Source organism: Palaemon carinicauda, chromosome 15 (assembly GCF_036898095.1).
Source record: "Palaemon carinicauda isolate YSFRI2023 chromosome 15, ASM3689809v2, whole genome shotgun sequence".
NCBI classification, from domain to species: domain Eukaryota; kingdom Metazoa; phylum Arthropoda; class Malacostraca; order Decapoda; family Palaemonidae; genus Palaemon; species Palaemon carinicauda.
In genome coordinates this window covers 99,516,003-99,535,532 of record NC_090739.1, presented here as the reverse complement: position 1 = coordinate 99,535,532, position 19,530 = coordinate 99,516,003, and the positions used below count along the sequence as shown (strand labels likewise).

The 19,530-nt window shown below is 34.5% G+C and overlaps 1 protein-coding gene across 1 annotated transcript in view; it reads right to left on the bottom strand.

The window, feature by feature from the left end:
* LOC137654112 (putative ammonium transporter 3) overlaps nt 1–18,664 on the bottom strand; it is a 78,310-nt gene extending 59,646 nt beyond the window's left edge. The window contains exons 1-3 of the mRNA XM_068387751.1: nt 18,561–18,664; nt 7,438–7,613; nt 6,577–6,856 (exon numbers count right to left, since the gene is read on the bottom strand). Of these exons, the coding sequence (XP_068243852.1) occupies nt 6,577–6,856; nt 7,438–7,613; nt 18,561–18,664 (560 nt within the window). The remainder of the gene's footprint in view (nt 1–6,576; nt 6,857–7,437; nt 7,614–18,560) is intronic.
* Nucleotides 18,665–19,530: the final 866 nt, after the last annotated feature.

Genomic DNA, 19,530 nt, shown 5'->3' with positions numbered 1-19,530 from the left:
ACTCTTACTTTCAAATATCCCACAATACAAACTTTCCCCTTACTTTACTTCAAACTGGACGATTGCACGAAGGGAAAACAAACAAAACATAAACTTAAAACTATATTAAACGCAACCAAAACAAAACACTTCATTAAACAGACTTAACCCAAACAGACAAAAAAATAACAGACTTATATTTAAATAATATAACGGTGTGTGTGGTACACAAAACTCACCAATAATCGGAAAACTTTACAAACCCAACACCAATAGTTCACACATTACCGAAAACACTTACTCCCCACACAGTACCGAAAAATACTTAATCACTAAAACAAATCACGTAACACTAAACCAGAAACAATAATCATATCTACCACCAACATGAGCGAAAACGCTAAAATATTCAATATGTAAGTTTGTGTGGTAACCGTCGTCCACATACGGGTAACTCCTAGTCCACTGCCACAACTTCTTGGCAAAAGTCTTAGCCTACGGCCAATTTCACAGCGCAATCGCTTAACTATACTCTTATATCATCTCCATGTCCAGGCCAAACCAGTGTCGTCATCATCATCATCATCATCATCATCCGGGACTTATTAGGCTTGGTCGTTAACAAATACATGAGCGGTCTATCCAAATCCTTATCCGATTTAACATACAGGGTCGTCATCAATCTATCAAATGTGCGGCAGGCAACTAACAGGCCACAGACAAACAAAAACTCCAAAGGAGTTTAAAAGAGTCTAAGGAAGAATTACGGCCTGCAATAAAAAAGAAAAAACGCTTACGAAAACTCCTAACTAACTAAACTATCGCACTATAATCAAAGATAAATAAATAACTTTCTATCATTCATGATCTCGCCTAACAAAAACAAATAAAAACAGTACTTACTCCGATACAAAAAAACACTTCACAGCCGGCTAACGATGAAAAAAAACAACCGACTCCTGCTACAGTCAAATAGAAAATCCTTTCGCCCAAGACATTCATTACCGCCCTAACCTGGCTAAAAATGTAAACAAACAACCTCAAATATACTGACAGTCTTTCCCACTACAAACAATCATTCACTAACTACCACTTGTTCTTCGGCGCGCACCGCGGACACACAAACACGCGGACACAACCACACGCACACAAACACACATACATACTCTCTCTCTCTCGCGCACGCGCGATTTAGCAAAACTAAAGCAAATGAAATTCTCTCTCTCTCTCTCTCTCTCTCTCTCTCTCTCTCTCTCTCTCTCCTCTCTCTCTCTCTCAAAACTAAAGCAAATAAAATTCATTCTCTCTCTCTCTCTCTCTCTCTCTCTCTCTCTCGTCTCTCTACAAAACTAAAACAAATAAACACTATCTCTCTCTCTCTCTCTCTCTCTCTCTCTCTCTCTCTCTCTCTCTGACAAAACTAAAACAAATAAACTCTCTCTCTCTCTCTCTCTCTCTCTCTCTCTCTCTCTCCTCTCTCTCTCTCTCTCTCTCTCTCTCTCGATTTGACAAAACTAAAGCAAATAAACACTCTCTCTCTCTCTCTCTCTCTCTCTCTCTCTCTCTCTCTCTCTCTCTCTCTCTCTCTCGTCTCTCTATTTGGCAAAACAAAAGAAAATAAATTAAAATAAAATTAATCCTCCACAATATGAGTCATCATGGAAAAAGTGGGTTGCTTTCGTAAAAGCAAAAGGACCGAGAGAGATTTCAATGAACTTCTGCATGTCCTTCTTTATCCATCTTCATAACCAGGGTTTGGCGGCCAACACGATAACTACGTGCAAGTCAGCCTTGACTAGACCTCTTCTATATGCCTTTCAAGTAGACTTGGTGAATGAGATCTTTAATAAGATCCCGAAGGCATGTGCGAGGCTTAGGCCTGCTGCACCACCAAAGCCCATCTCTTGGTCTTTGGACAAGGTCCTACATTATGCCTCATCCTTGAACAATGAAGATTGTTCGCTTAAGGATCTAACCCAAAAGGTTATTTTTCTGTTCGCTATAGCCTCAGAGGCTACAGTTAGTGAAATAGTGGCCCTTTCTAGGATGAGGGCCACATTCAGTTCTCAGAAACAGGAGAACTGAATCTCTTCCCTGATCCATCCTTTCTCACTAAGAATGAGCTACCCGCTAAAAGGTGGGGTCCCTGGAGAATCTGCCCTCTGAAGGAAGATGTCTCTCTATGTCCGGTAGAGTGTCTAAAGGTCTATCTTCGTAGAACTTCAGACTTCAGGGGAGGACAGCTCTTTAAAGGAGAAACCTCTGGATCAAACTTATCCCCTAAACACAACTGAGGGCGAAGCTCACCTGCTTTATTAGTAGAGCGGATCCTGACAGTACTCCCGCAGGTCATGATCCGAGGAAGATTGCTTCATCACTGAACTTCTTTCAGTATATGGACTTTGAGCGTCTTCGTTCATACACTGGATGGAAATCATCCAGAGTGTTTTACAAACACTATGTGAAACAGGTACATGAACTGAAACACTATGTAGTGGCGGCAGGTAGTGTATTAAAACCTGCCCCCTAATTACTGTTATAGACAGTCAATGGTTTGGACTTCAAATGTCCTCGCACATATACTGGGTGAGAATCATCCACAGTGTTCTACATGCACTATGCTAAGCAAGTCCATGATCTGAAGCAGTATGTGGTGACGTCGGGTAGAGTACTTAACCCGCCGTCTAATTCTACGATGAACAGCTAATTGACTGGGACTGTCAATTAAAGAGAGAAGAGGTCATCCCTCTTAGGGTGTGACCTCTTTTGATCAAGTGTTACCATGGTGACACTAGCTCTGTTCAAAATCCCCAGGTGTGGAATTATACTGATAGCACTAGTGCCGGTGTGCGTAGTACACAGCGCAGATAAAAGTAACCAGTATAGGAATTATGAAGAGAATTATTTTATGATTTTCTTCAATCTGAGAGTGGCACTTATCATTTCTTGCTTTCCAAGAAAGAAAGATAATCTCTGTACAGGTTACATGCATGAGCACTACCCAAGCCCCAAACTTACCTGTTTATTTTTTACATAGATCTGTTACACTTGAATAATACCTGAGCTCTGAGAATATACGCAACTCCCAGAAGGCAATATATATAAACACTGAATATCCAAAGGTCTCTTTACTCTTCACTCAAAACAAAACTAGGTGATTACTTTATAAGAGCTATTCTAAACTAATTTCTTACTTTGGTTCTTAGTAAGGGATTACGAGCAAAGCACTGATAGAAATACTGGTGATCGAAATAATACACTTTACAAAAATAAATATATTCTTAAAAAAAAAAAAATAACAAATAATGCAAAATAATTGACATCAAAACTAAATCACTTGAAATATTAAATCTGAACAAAACCTCAGACTAAGTCAAGAAAATTGTACTGTATGAAAATTATGTAATCACTTGTTTCCCTGGAATTAATTTATGAAAATATTCCATTTTGGTAACTAATGAAAAAGAGTTAACACTTTAACACTAATGATTAAACACTAAATGAAATCTACCCATATGTAACTGTTACATTTACTTCTTTTGGTTCAAAACGAGGTTCAGAATAGTTGAGCAAAATTCTTAATGCACTTCACTGTTTAACCTAATTCACATAGGGCCAGTTATAAATACTTATGTTAAAAAGTACTTACATTAACACACTACACTTGAATTAACATCCAAAAAATTTCACCACCTTTTGCACAACACTACATGCGATATACGTTAGGGGAAAAACCTTATTCACATTTGAGAAGACACATAGTTGAGAGGAGAGAGGGCAGGCAAACTTCGGCTCTTTCAAAGGGATAGGCTGGATCTTTTCTGCTGCTTATGCATTCCTGGTGGCTATACAATATATATGGACTTAATTCTTCTAGAATTTTCTAATAGATCATTCTCGTGGCGTGGGGAAAAGCTCTAGCAGCGTAAAGCTACCAACGTAGTAAATTTGAAAAAGGGGTACTAACCTTGCCTGCGAGGCAACCCTCTCTCAGCTAACTTCACCCACCTTCTCCTCGTGACAATAAAAAAAGAGTAAATCTAATTCGAGAATTTTCATGCACTCTCTAACCACGTGGGAAACATAACGAAATCCCTCATACTCTTTACCCACTGTGTGTGATACAGCATACCTAAACGAGTTACAAAAGACTTTGTAATAAAACTACAGGAAATAAGAAGTAAATTCTTAAAAATTATGTAAATTTACGTATACTGAACTGATTGAAAATATAACTGAATGAATGACAAAAGTGTTATGTAATTTACATACATTACTTAAACATACGAGAGTGGAACTCACCCTACTAGCTGGCTATACATCTCTTAAATGCATCAATGAAATACATTAATAAAGTGTTTACTCATATGCTAGACCACCTTCGTAAGAATATACATACACACACACACACACAAACACACATATATATATATATATATATATATATATATATATATATATATATATATATATATATATATATATATATATATACATATATATATATATATATATATATATATATATATATATATATATATATATATATATATATATATATATATATATATATATATATATATATATGTGTATATATAAATATATATATATATATATATATATATATATATATATATATATATATATATATATATATATGTATATATATATATATATATTAACAACCATTACTAGTCCACTGCAGAACAAGGACCTCACACATGGCCTACCACTTGCGTCTCTTTATTGTTTATCTATGCCAGTCCACACCCGCAAACTTTCTTAATTCATCAATCCATCGTCTTCTCTTCTTTTGCCATTTCTAGGGATCCATTCTCTTATTCTCAGTGACATGAAAAGACAATAGTTATTCCATGGATTGTCAACTACCACCTTCTTGATTTTAGGATGAACAGAGTTGAAAAAACTAATGAGCTTCTATAAATCTTGAATCCAAAGAAGAAACGAGTAACGCCAATTGATAAAAAGAAATATCACCCAAACAGATGACTTCCTTGGACATCAAAAGGCAATCACTTCCTAACTCCAATAAGATGTTAAAAGTTTGACCTGCAGCCTCTTAGCTTCTGTTTAGAGTACAAAAACTTATAAATTGACATGGGGATCTTCTTATATAACCTCTGTTGGTTTAGGTTATAGCGACGGTCTTTTTTCTCACTTTGTAGTTCAATATTTCATACTAATATGAGGTACGAGTTTATTAAAATAATTTATAGCTGCAACTTGTATTGTTCCAGTTGAGCTGGTCAGTGATTTCGACTTTAACCAACATATGATTTAACATACTTCAGATGGGCCTATGGAAGCCTAGATTTCCAAGACCAGAAGAATTCAAGGTAGAATAAAGGAAGTTAGAATGTTGATTTCCTTTGCAAAAACTCAGCATCTGTCTGAATATTGGTGTTAAAAAAGAAGATAACATATGAAGAAGACAACATAAAATAATGGGACAACAAAACTCTATTATAGAATTATACAACATAGCAGTATTTTCTAAATTAAGTAGTGGTCTGTGCTCTGCTGGTATGAGATGAAGGTGTTAAGCATCTACAATATTACAATTCCTATTGATGGTTACCCTTTCCCACTAATAATTCTTCTTTTGTGAATAAAGCATTGGTTATTTGAATCAATGAACAATATAAATGGCAACAATTTGTGAGGTTTAGTAAGGCGTAAATCGAACGTTAAATTAGAAATTGTAAAGAGACTTACTCCAGCTGTCTCTAGTTTTTTTTTCAGTGAAATGTCTCATTAGTTACATCTATACAGGCAGTGATTCGGCTTGAGAAGGTTGATGTTTGAGTTAAAAATACATTTATCTCAATATGAACACTCACAAAGAGACCTGAAGACATTTTCTTGACTGTTTTACTATAACTAATGTATTTCAGTTCCAAGCTTCAGCCCATTCCTGCCTGATCCTGCTGAATTGCTACTTGTGTGGATGTAGCTTAGTATATTATCCGAATTCCAAAATATGATGGGCCTTAAATTTCATGAATCCCCTAGCGAATGCATATATCTTTACTTGTTGGTACATTAGTATGTATAGCTGCTGCATTGTTGTCTTCTTTGATCAACTTCAGAATTCATGCAGTCTGATGTGGTTGAAATTACATCCTCAAGGTCACCTTCACGTCTTCAATGCAGCCTAAATTAAGAAGTTTGACTTTACTACCAAAAATTTCTGCTTTTAAAACTCATTGGTCCTCGGTGGCTTGTATCCTGGTGTTGGGGCATAGTTCCCCATGACAGATTATAGTCCTGCTACTATATAGTTCTGAGTCTGTCTACTTCTATATACAGTTTGTAGGTATGGTATTCTTCTTATGAAATTGATAATTCATGCATGCGTACATGTGGTTCTCAAAATCTGAAGACATAATGTTTCTCATCCCTCATAAAACTTTTCATCCTCTATGCCCCAAAGGGGTAGAAAAAATTCTATTCCTTAATACATTTTTTTCAGAAACATTTGAAAATTCATACATATAGATTATCCAACGTCTGATAGCTATAGGTTGGAAAATAACTCATTTTGAAAAGTTAGTATATAATGTTGGGAGATCTCACCTTTCAGCGACTGCTCCAGACACGATGGTGGTGGCAGTTGTTGCAAATGACAGTTGAAAGAAGAATTTAGTGTATAAATCTCCCATTGCCTCATCTCCAGGGTTCAAGGCAAAATCCCCCCATCCACAGAAAGGGTTAGCCCACTCAGATTCTCCAAAGGACAGAGAATAACCAAAGAGCCAATAGGTTATTCCTCCAAGCACAACATCTACAACGTTTTTAACCATAATGTTGGTCTCGCTCTTCAAAGAGACAGCTCCAGATTCAAGTAGACCAAAGCCTGATATAAAAATGATGATAATAACGTTACATAAAAGGTAAATTAGGTTAGGATTCGTAAGATTGATAAGATTTGTTAGCCAAATGAATAATGTTTTAAGGGATAATTCTTTCAACAGATTCCCCAAGTACTATATAGAAAAACGTCCTTAAAGGTCTTTAGTTATACTTAATATTTTTTTGGTTGCCTAATGAAATTCTATAAATGTTGATTTTCTTCTCATGACTCCTAGCTAGTTTTGATATGATTCTAATGTAACCTTACACCAAACTGTCAATTAAAAATTTGCTTTATTAAATATATGTCAATAGTTTCCTTATGTATTTAAATAATATATATTGAACTCTTCAATATTGTGCAATCTTGTGAATAACTCATGGGAAAATTACTGATTTTTGTCTTGAATACCAAATGACGTTCTCATACCTTTGGATTATGAATATTCTACTTACACCTGACTAACTTGATATATCACATACATGAAGTTTAAAAGACTTTTTGGTTTTGAATCCTAGTTTTTTTTCTTTATTTCTAAATTTCGCTTTCACTCTCTTGTTATAAAGGTAAAAGGAATTGCTAACCTGACTGCATGGTGAAGATGATGAATGTTGCAGTGAGAATCCATGCTGCATCGTTGCCAAAATCTGACGTCGGTGTTTCAGATGCTTCTTCATTGTTAGTTTGATTATCGAGGTTTAAGGTGAAGTTTTCGAAAAGACTGATGTTATTTGATTTCACTGCCATTGACACATGTAATCTGGAAAAAGTATCCATGGTAAAGAGAATAATTACTTGATAAAGAAAATTGATGATGAATTCATTACTTCATGATCCTCTGCTAAGAATAGATATGTTATTAATGCTCTAAGCAGTAATAAATACAAGCTTAGTGAAGAGAAAAATTTAAATGGAATAATTCAACATAGCACATTGTCTATGAATATATGAAACACAGTAATTAGCTATTACTTCATGACACAAATGGAGCACATTTACAATTTTAAAAAGTAAATATCGATTACCTAAGTGCTAAGAATTATATTCAAAGTTAATACTATATGCTAAAAAAAGATACTAAATCTGTTGTAAAAAATATATATATATATATATATATATATATATATATATATATATATATATGTATATATATATATATATATATATATATATATATATATATATATATATATATATATATATATATATATATATATATTATCAATATTTCAAATTATTGCTGTTTTGAGTTCAAAATTAATAAATATTCATCCAGCACATGTCTGACGGTCATTAAGCTTCAGTGCAGGCTTCAAATGTGTAAATACCTTTATAAGATAAAGAATAATAAAGTGGAACCCTGAATTTCAAGAAAACAATGGTATATAAGATACAATCAATGAACAAAATTATATCCCAATAAAATAAGGTTAAAGTACTGTGAACTTTGATAACCTAAAGTTGCAGGAGCTTCTTTCTAGACCTTCAAAGTAAAAGGAATAAAATATTTCTGGCACATGACATCCTGACATTGTGACCCCTTGCCAGAGATACAGATAATAAGCACCACTGACATGTTTTTTACAGATAAAGGAAACAAAGGCACCGACGGATGATTTATGATGAAATATTGCTAATAGAACGTAGCCAGAGGGCAGTATCCCCAAGGGTTTATCTTCCTAGTTCCATTATTAGTCTCCTATTTTATGAAAGCTAGTGGTCACACTTTGCCATTGTTAAATCTAGTGCAAAATATATATATCAATAACTTGTGAAATCTTAATTGGGCAGCTACTGGTGTCTTTTTCAAAACAAATAACCAAATGAATTTCATTTTCCGCTTTACTCATCTATTAATTACTAATTCTATGTATATTATGTCCTATAATTGAAATCTTACAGTTTTACTCATTAACCTAATCGTGGCTCCATCAACTAGCACATCCTGCAACCCTTGAAGTTAATCATTGCGGCCAACAGAAGAAGAAAAGAATTAATACGCTCTTTATCTGACAACTGCATGAGAGGAGTATTTGCTATGAAGAATTTTCTTCACTCTTCTATCCTTTTTTATTTTTCTCTCCTTCCCACTAATATACTAGATACCCTTTAAATTTTCTTTTTGAATTTTATGTTTTCTTCTACCGAGACACAGGTAGAATACACTTAAATGAACGTTGTTGACATACGCCATGCGTAAAAACCAAAGACAACCGCCATCCGCTGTGTAGCGTTAGTTTTTTCCCTTAAACTAAGTATTTTGATATAAATTATTACACTGGTTTTGAATATAATTTTAGTATTGCTGACTTATAAGCAGTTGTTTTCTCTCAGTACCAGTTCAGGTCTGATTAATTTTAAGATGTATGCCAATCGCACCAGCCTTTTGATAATTATTCCTTTAAATTATTTATTTTTAGTATGCCAGAATATGTTAGAGTTATAAGATTTCTCTTTGTATTTTGGACAAAATCCTGCCTTCACCTCACTCTTTATTTCATAATACCTTGGCCAAAGTCCCGATCTGGCACCTCAACAAACCAAGTCTCCCCTGTCGGCAGCTGACCTAGGTGATGCCATGCGACCTGAGATTCACCCGCATTCATTAATGAGCAGCCGTAGTGACTGCACAGGTCAGCCTGCATCACTCTGGCTCACCCCAACTCCCCCACCAACCAGAGGAGGACAGAGGAGTTCTTGTGTACTGTCGGCTGGAGAGAGGGAAGACTAACCATGAAGCTTGCCAGTGATCTCGTCTATCAAGAAGCGAAGAACAGAGGGTGTGAGCCAGTCAGCTAAGGGTGCAAGCAAGCTTTAACGGCCATTTGTCAACAAGGGCTACTCCATCAAGTTCTTGGAAGTGAGTGCAGGTAGACGTGGACCCACAATAAAATTTCCCAATTCTTAGATTAGATCTAGATTCTTATGTTATTTAGGTACTGCGTCTTTTTGCATTATTCCGGCTGAGTGCTTTTAGAGACTAGTCCAATCTTGGGTTACAGGACCACGTGTCCGATCTCATTTTGAATCATTTGTCATTGCAATAGACCTCGTGTCGAACAAGAATAACTTGATTACCATTTTGCCTTTCTTTGATTCATTTTGATAATTTGCTTCATTTTTTTGCAATGTTATGATGCCTTAGCGTGAGATAGCTTTAACATTGACAAAGTTAAAGTAGGCTATTAAATTACATTTTCACGTATGGTGTTTATTGGCATTTTGGGCAGAGAAAATTTTTTTATTAAATGAAGGTTTCTGAACTGCATCACCAAAGTTATTACCAAGGTGTTTGTGTCCTTGAGTGTTAGAGCTCCTATCCTCCTCCGTTGATCTTTGTTATATGTTGCAGCGTGACCTCCCCGAAACAACAAGTTCCTACTCATTGATAAAAAATATCCCCCACTTTTGCTACCTTTCAAAGATTGGCACCAATTTTTCCATCAATCCTGAATACTTTGCAAGGCGGTAGTACAGTAGTAATAATGATAACTGAAAATTTCATAATCAAATTAATCTTAAGTAATTTTTTTTCTGGTTCTGAATTTATGACTAAAACTACAAAAGTGATTCAGCTTCGTTGACAACCTATCAAAGAATTTATTTCCCACTGGTAAATTTCCGATTTTTTTTGGTGATTACTATTACTTTTTTTTACTTAGTAGTTAACTAAATATAGTGACAGAATACTTAATAGCAATAATTTTCTAGCAAAATCTATATCTGTGATATACAGTCCGATAAATGAAATGAACAATAATATCTTGTATGGAAAATTGTTGAAAAAGCTGTTATATTTAAAAAAGAAAAAACAAAAAACAATTAAGAAAAAATTTAAAATCAAAGCTTATGGTTTAAGTGGGATAATGTTTTGTAGTCAGACTCTTCAAGATTTTAGTTCTGAATTTTCCTAAGGTATGTAATACATGTTTTATATATATATATATATATATATATATATATATATATATATATATATATATATACATATATATATATATATATATATATATATATATATATATATATATGTATATATATATATATATATATATATATATATATATATATATAAACAAAGGGTTTTGTCAAATGGCTGGCTTTCAACTGAAAAAAACTCTTAAATTTACAGTGTACGAATTAAAGAAACTATTTCATATACCGTTATTTTATTGACAAAATATCGATTCATTGCTAAAAGTCCTTGTTAATAAACTTGAGGGTAAAAAAAAATAAAAAAACTATAGCAACAAATATTCCATACATGATATGATTACTTTTGGCTTCATAAACGGCATGTATTCCTTACTTTAAAATATCAATATTCTTTCTCATAGTTTCTGCTAATAAGCCGTCCCATTCTTTTATATTTAATCTTTTCATTCATCTTATATGATTTGCGGTATCATAAATTCCATTTTTATTATCTGCTTCGTTAACAAGATTCTCATTGCATAATTTACCTTTGTGGTTCTATCAATAAAACAATTTCACTACGACTTTTAATGTAATACTTTCCCAGGCTATTATATTTCCTGCACTGTATAGCTATAGGAAGATATTTTCCTCTATAAGTGAATCATTTAGTAAGAACTTCAACTTTTAAAAAAACAGTAGATATCAGACTAGCTTGACAGAAGTATGAATATATAGAATGATGCATACTCTTCATGTCAAGACAGCTAATGATAATTAGGGCCAGTAACAATTCCTTGAAATCTACAGGTCACAGATTCTTCAGTAACTTACCCGGGATGTCATCAATTACCGGGAAGAATAGTACTATTTTCTGGTCCCATAGAGCAATAAAACCCTACTCTCTACGGGACCTTCATATTCATTTTATCATATACTGTACTTTCCAAGGCAATCAGCATTTCACACCACGCAATACCCGTTTACTGTATGTAGCAATTATTTAGATATATATGATGTCCTGTTCTGATAACCTGATGAGTTATTGCACATATTTTAATTAAATTTAACCTACTCAAATTTTTTTTTTGATAAGCAGCCAGTGTAAATCTAATAGTGTAGTCTTGATCGTTTTACGGGTTGGGACACCTTTTATCAGTCTTGCTCCTCTATTTATTATGTTTTGGAATTTCTTAAGTTGTATTTTTGGTAAATTGTGGTAACTGGAGCTGCAGTGGTCATTCCTAGTAATAAGACAGTTTATCACGAGTTTCTTTAAAGAATGTTCATCCATGATCCAGGTACCTCTTTATAAAAGCAATGATTCCAAGATGATAGTCAGCAGTTTTTACTACAGTATTTAGTTTGGCATTGAAAGACATATTAAAGTCAAGAGATACTCCTAGATCGGGAACTTTTCTAGATATATCAGCAGAATTTTTGTTAATGTTTATTTGAATATCACCCAAGTTTCTTAGGCATTTATCTTTCCAACCACCGAAAACTCAGTTTTATTTTCATTTAATTTTAGTTGCTTTAATGTCATCCATTCCCTGACACCGGCTAGAATTTTGTTTAGAGCTTCACTAGTGATGTCTATATAATTTACAGGTGCATAAGAGCGTCTTTAAGGTAGGGTTGGTTAAAGTTTGAGAACTCGCTGACGACAGGGGTTCTTCTATGAGGAACCACCGTTAGGTGCGATATCCTGGCATCTGACAGCTGATAATAGCACCCAAAAAATCATATTTTCTGGACTGTTTTTATATGATCAATTGCAATTTGTATACAAATGTGTATCATAAAATACCAGTAGGGCTACTTGGTAAATATAACAAAAACATACTAACGATAATCATTATTTACTATTAACTCATTGAAAATATCGATCAAGTTAGGACTATCAGTTTTATAAGCTTTCCCTGTTTTTACCTACGAATTCTTATATCTATCATTTGTTTTCAGTTCCAAGTTTATCTTTAGATTTTTAACGGCATTTATATTTTTAATTTCATCTCATTTCTAGATCATAAGAGGGATTTATCTCAATGTTCAATTGATAATTATGTTAATTGTCTTTGGTTTAAAATAATGGTGATAAGGTATGAAGATGAGATCCTCACAAACGGAGAAGTACTCCATACACTTGATAATACTGCAATGGTCATAAAAAATCAAGGTTTTTAACCCTGAACAGGTAAACGTGTAGCATATAGGCTACCGCCTATATGCGCAAAACTTGTTCATGCCTGCTCCGCTTAGGTTCGGCTTTTGAGCGGAAATTTACCCAGCACCGGTTAGTTAGACCATAGACACAGCCGAAGGAACAACTGCCATTGTCCTCTCTCTCACCGTTTTTTTGGAAATCGCCATTTTTGTTTTTCCAGGTAGCATATACGCTACACGTTTACGTGGTAAGTGACTGTGATTGATTTTCACAAGTTTTACACTATTGATTACAATACATTTATTTCTGTGAATAGTGTTTTGTTACTTATAGTGATCGTTGATAGATGATTTGAGAACATGATGCTAATGGTATATTGGATGTAGGATTACCATCTATAGTTTAATTTAGCCAATATTTGTAATGTGTTTTTTCTCTTTTTTCAGTTTCGATCTTATTTATCTATTATTCAAATTTGATGTATAAAATTTTCTGCAGCCTCAGTTTATAATTTATATTAGAAAAAAAAAATTTGTCACATGTAACTTTTTTTTTCGTTACTAAAAATTTCCCCTTTTCTCCAGATTTTTCAGTTTTTAGCCTAGGAGGTTCATCTTTCAACTGAAAATGCACTGAATGTAGCCCAGAATGGTTAGTATTCATTATTTTCTCTTTTATCTTAAAATTTTCTACAATTCTAGCAATAATTTTCGGGTATTATTATAGGTTACATAGACTGGAATAGTGTAAATATGAAAGAGGAAAATTCATTATCGGTGCTAGCTATTTTTTTTTTTTTTTAATTTGAAAAATAGTTAACTCTTTTATTTAAGGATTTTCGTATATCATTTTATTTATCTATTATTCAAATTTTATGTATACAATTTTCAGCAGTCTCAATTTATAATTTATATTATAAAACAAATTTTTGTCACATGTAACCTTCTTTTTCGTTACTAAAAATTTCCCCCTTTTTCTTTTCTTTCCAGATTTTTCTGTTTTCAGCCTAGGAGGTTCATTTTTCAACTGAATATGCCCCAGGGACTCCTAGAAATTACCATTAGCTGTTTTTATCAAGTAGCCAGGACAAAGGCTCCCAGGGCCCCGAGAGTGGTAGTCTCTCAAAATCAAAAAGTTTTCAGGTCTCTGTTAATAAAATATCATTAAGTTACTTCCATGTTTTTCATTGAGTATATCCTAGTCGTAGATAGCTAGAATTATATGTATAAAAAATTCATTAAAAAAATGCATTACCGGAATTACCAAGTGAGGTTGAAACAAGCGGTAGCGTATACGCTACATGATTACCTGTTACGTTATCGATTTAGACATTTACCTGTCATGGGTTAAAATGTCTTTGAGTTAGAAAAATATATATACACACACACACACACACACACATATATATATATATATATATATATATATATATGTTTGTGTGTATACATATATGTATATATACTGTATATATACATATATAATTATATGCATGTACATATATATGCATATATATACATACATACATATATATATATATATATATATATATATATATATATATATATACAGGTATAAATATATATAAAATGTCATGACCCTGTCTAAGGAAGATCTTGCTGTATTATTAAAAGAGCTGAAATAAATTAATTGGAATATAATATGATTAGGTGAGATTACGATAACTGCGAAATCTTAGATACAGTTCAAATATGGTCAGATTTTTTGCTTCAGAGAACATGAAAGGAACAAAGAAAATGAGGTGGGTTTCTTATTAATAAAAATATTGTAGGTAACAGAAGAATTGCTGTATGTAGTATCAATTATATAATAGCAGGATTTATCAAACTTAATTAAAAGTATAAACTGATGATTATCAAAACATATGCAGCAACAACGTCCAATACAGAGGAAGAAAGAGAAACTTTTTTATGGAGATCTAAAGATATTTTTTGATAAAAGGCTCTATATGCATTTGTTTTGGGTGATTTCTATGTAAAGTGGGTCAAATAAAAGAGAGGGAAATCAGCAGTAGGCAAATTGGGAGGTGGCAAAAGAAACAACATAGGAGACATATTTGTAAATTTTGATGATGAAACAATCTAATAATCATGAACACCGTTTTTCCTATATATAAAAAATCAACATATACTATGGACAAAGCGAAGCTTATATCTAGAAAAGAAAAACTAAATAGATTTTATTCTCAGAGAAAAGGTTATCTTAGTTAAAGACGTAACGGTGTCAATCTAATATCAAGCGACAATAGAATTGTGGGAAGTAAAATTTGTCTAGATCTAAGAAAAGAAAGAAAAAAAGTGATTTTATGGAAGAAAATAAACAATCCTACACTACTAAAAAGTAGGATGAGTTCAGTTTACCAATGCAAAATAGGTACTCCTAGGTACGTGATGATATAAAAGAAATAATAGTAAATTAACAAAATTTGTACTTGAATCGCCACTAGAGATTGATGAAAAAGTTTCTCATCAAGATTAAGGAAAACTATCCGAAAACAAAAAAAAAATTTAATAAAGAAAAATTTGGAAATGATGATAAAATCCAAATGAGATAAAATAAAATTAGCAGAACTATTCAAATAAAATAAAAACACAAGATATTCGTAATAACAATCAGACTAAACTTGAAAACACACTAAAGACAGGAAAAAGCATCAAGTTATAAAAAAGAAGGCTTAAAATAAGGTGCCAATTGATATTTGCTTTAACAGATGAAAATAGATATATCGAGTGAAGAGAGGAACTGATAAAGATTGCAAAGGATTTCTATACAATGAACTACAATGGTGATATAAGAAGTAGCTTTGCTAATAGAAATAATGAAACTACTGAGTCGGTACAGAAAGTAACAGTAGAAGTAAAGAAAGCCTTTTTGGGCTCAAGCCATGTCATCCTGATGGAAGCTTCCTATTGGCAGCTTTCTAAGGGATATTTGATTACAGTGATACTTCCAGAGAATTGACCATAGGCCTCCAGAATTTTAACGCCTGGCGCGAGTATCCTTAAAATTTTCCTAAAGGATATCGCATAAAATCAGGGGACGTATATCTTGATACGACACATGGCAATCTTCACCCCGAATAGAGTTTTCGCTCTGGGGGGGAAGAGTGGCGAAATTGAAGGGAGCCGTTATCAAGGTTACCCTTCCTCCCCTACTATTACAGGGCCCAAAATGGCCGCTCATTCCTTATTCAGTAGCGCTTTTGCACGATGTATCTCCCTGCTTGCTCTAGTGTCCTAGACTGCTATTTCGAGGAATTTATCATGCTTTCTCCAGCATCTTCTGCCTCTGGAAAGTTGAGTATTTAGTCTTTCCTGTGTATAATTTTTAGCTCCCTTCTCACAGTGAAATTAGCATAATTTAATGTGTTTATCGGAGCATAGCCGGTAACTGGATGCACCATTTTGGATGCTGTCGTTCGTCATGCATGCTTTATTTAGTCAGCAGAACGACAATCCTGGTATTTAGCTTTAATAAATTATAACTATTTAGGCAAAATTATACTAGTGAAGATAAGATCATGCACGTATTTTAGCTCTTCCTTAAATGTACCGATCGTATATGGTAGAGTCTCGGTGATATAGCGTAGCCGAGATCTCGCCCTGCGCTAGGCTAACCTAGCCTACGCGCTTTAGTATACTTTCATACATTATCCCCGTTTACCCTTGCGTATCGTTTTATCAATTCAACAGAAGATAGTATATCTCCTACAATTAATTGTATGATTCGATACTCGTGTCCTTCGGAGATTTAAGGGTAAACCCTTCCTTCCCTCTTAGTGCTGCCATTAGGCTTACAGTTGCAGACATAGGAAGCCTAGCTTCCCTAGCCCGCATCTGAATCGATATTTTTCTGCCGCCCAGGACGGCGGCAATACTGAAACGATGTTTCTGATTGTGACTGGAAATGGCCGGCAATCATGCCGCCTTCTCCTGACACACCACACAAGACCCTTTCCCTGCCCCTCTCTGTCCTTTAGCGATAGCCTAGCTATTTTGTTAAAAAAAACTGCAAACACTATCGCGAAGCCGCTTGCAATACTGCTAAGACAAAGTGTAGATATGAGCGAGATATATGTTAAACATAAATTAGCTTATATAACCCCTATCTTCAAAAGTGGATCAAGACTAGAGGCAAGCAATTATAGACCTGTTAGTCTAACATCACATATTATAAAAGTGTATGAGAGGGTAATAAAAAAGAAAATAATGAACCATTTGGTCAAAAATAATTTGTTTAATATGGGTCAACACGGTTTTGTGCCTGGAAAAAGTACACAGACCCAACTGATAGCACACTATGAAAACATATACAAAAATATGATAAATGAAAAAGACACAGATGTGATCTATCTAGATTTTGCAAAAGCCTTTGACAAGGTAGACCATAACATATTGGAGAAAAAAATGAGAAAGCATAATATTGTGGGAAAGATAGGAAAATGGGTAAAAGAATTCCTGCAAAACAGAAAACAGATAGTGGTTGCAAATAACGAGAAATCAGATGAAGCCCAGGTAATATCGGGTGTGCCACAAGGTACGGTATTAGCTGCACTGCTATTTGTTATTAGGATCTCAGACATAGACTGTGATGTTGAAAACTCCGTAGTGAGAAGTTTCGCCGATGACACAAGAATAAGTAGAGAAATTACTTGTGATGAAGATAGGAACTCACTACAAAGAGATCTAAACAAAATATATGAATGGGCGGAGATAAATAGGATGGTATTTAACTCCGATAAATTCGAATCAATAAATTATGGAAACAGAGAAGGAATGGTGTATGCATACAAGGGACCTAATAATGAGACAATCACAAACAAGGAAGCAATTAAAGACCTTGGTGTAATGTTAAATAGGAATATGTTATGCAACGACCAAATAGCAACACTGTTGGCTAAATGTAAAGCAAAAATGGGAATGTTATTCAGACACTTTAAAACAAGAAAAGCTGAACACATGATTATGCTTTACAAAACTTATGTACGTAGTACACTTGAGTACTGCAATGTGATATGGTACCCACACTACCAAAAGGATATTGCGCAAATAGAGAGTATACAAAGGTCCTATACTGCTAGAATAGAAGAAGTTAAGGACCTTGACTACTGGGAAAGACTGCAATTTTTAAAACTATACAGTCTAGAAAGGAGAAGAGAACGCTACATGATAATACAAGCATGGAAGCAAATAGAAGGAATTACTGAAAACATCATGGAGCTTAAAATATCAGAAAGAGCAAGCCGAGGTAGATTAATAGTGCCAAAAATATTCCAGGTAAACTAAGAAAGGCGCACAGGACATTAATCCACTACGCACCAGCATCGATAATGCAGCGACTATTTAATGTGCTGCCAGCTCATCTAAGAAACATATCAGGAGTGAGCGTAGATGTGTTTAAGAATAAGCTCGATAAATACCTAAGACGCATCCCAGACCATCCAAGACTGGAAGATGCAAAATACACCGGAAGATACATTAGCAACTCTCTGGTGGATATACGAGGTGCCTCACACTGAGGGACCTGGGGGAACCCAAACAAAAAATAAGGCAATAAGGTAAGGCAATCGTATGTCTTTGGCCGGTGTCCTACAATCTCCCCACTTACCGGGTAGACTGTGGTGCCGGCCGGGCTCCTACATAGGCAGCTTGATAGCCACTCTGACCTTCCTCATACGGACGCAAGGCTCCGGGAAAGGTTGTGCCAACCATGATCGCTGCCGGTGGGAGACCCTATGTCTTTGAGTGTTTTTCAGTCCTCCCTTGGACTGCCATCTACATCCCTGGAACCGGCAGTAGCCGGCAACAGATCTTGTGGCTGGGTGGAAGCTAGAATAATTCATTCCCCCCTTCCATTTGAACCCTCATTCTGGAGGAAGGCAGTAGGGATAGTAATACCTCCACCCTTATTTATCGTACTAAACTATATTAATAAGGTAGCCCTTCTCTCCATGCTTTCTCTCTCTCTGTCGGCTTGTGCCGTCAGATACTCCAGGCTAGACCGGTGCCGCCAGGTACTAGCCTAGCCGGCAACATGCCGGCTGAACTACAGTATATGCTTATACAGTAGCCAGTATTTCTGCAGTATAATACATACTGCAGGCAGTAAACTATAGTATATATTATACAGTAGTTTATATTTTCCAACATACCCTGTGTATCCTTTCACAGTCTATTGTTGAGACCAATCTTATACTGAAAGTCATCAGATCATATTTTACCCCACAATATTGATAATCTTATGAAAGGGTCAGTGCTAGTATACACATTTTCTTTTAATAAGGAAATTCTAATATTAATATTGGGGGAGGTCAAGCAATTGGCTGGACAGAACGCACAAGTATATGTCTTTCTTATTTCCTTTCTAGCTTACTATCCTAAGCTATAATGGTTAAGACACCAAAAATTAATGCATGCCATTTTATCAATTTATTAAGTGTGATAAATTACCGCAAACTCCTTTCAATTTCCTTTCGTTACATGAGGAGCAGAAAGTGAAGTGTGAGGTGATCTACTGTAACCACAAAAGTAGGAACTCTTGTGGTCACACAATGTGCAGGTCTCACGCCGCCTATATT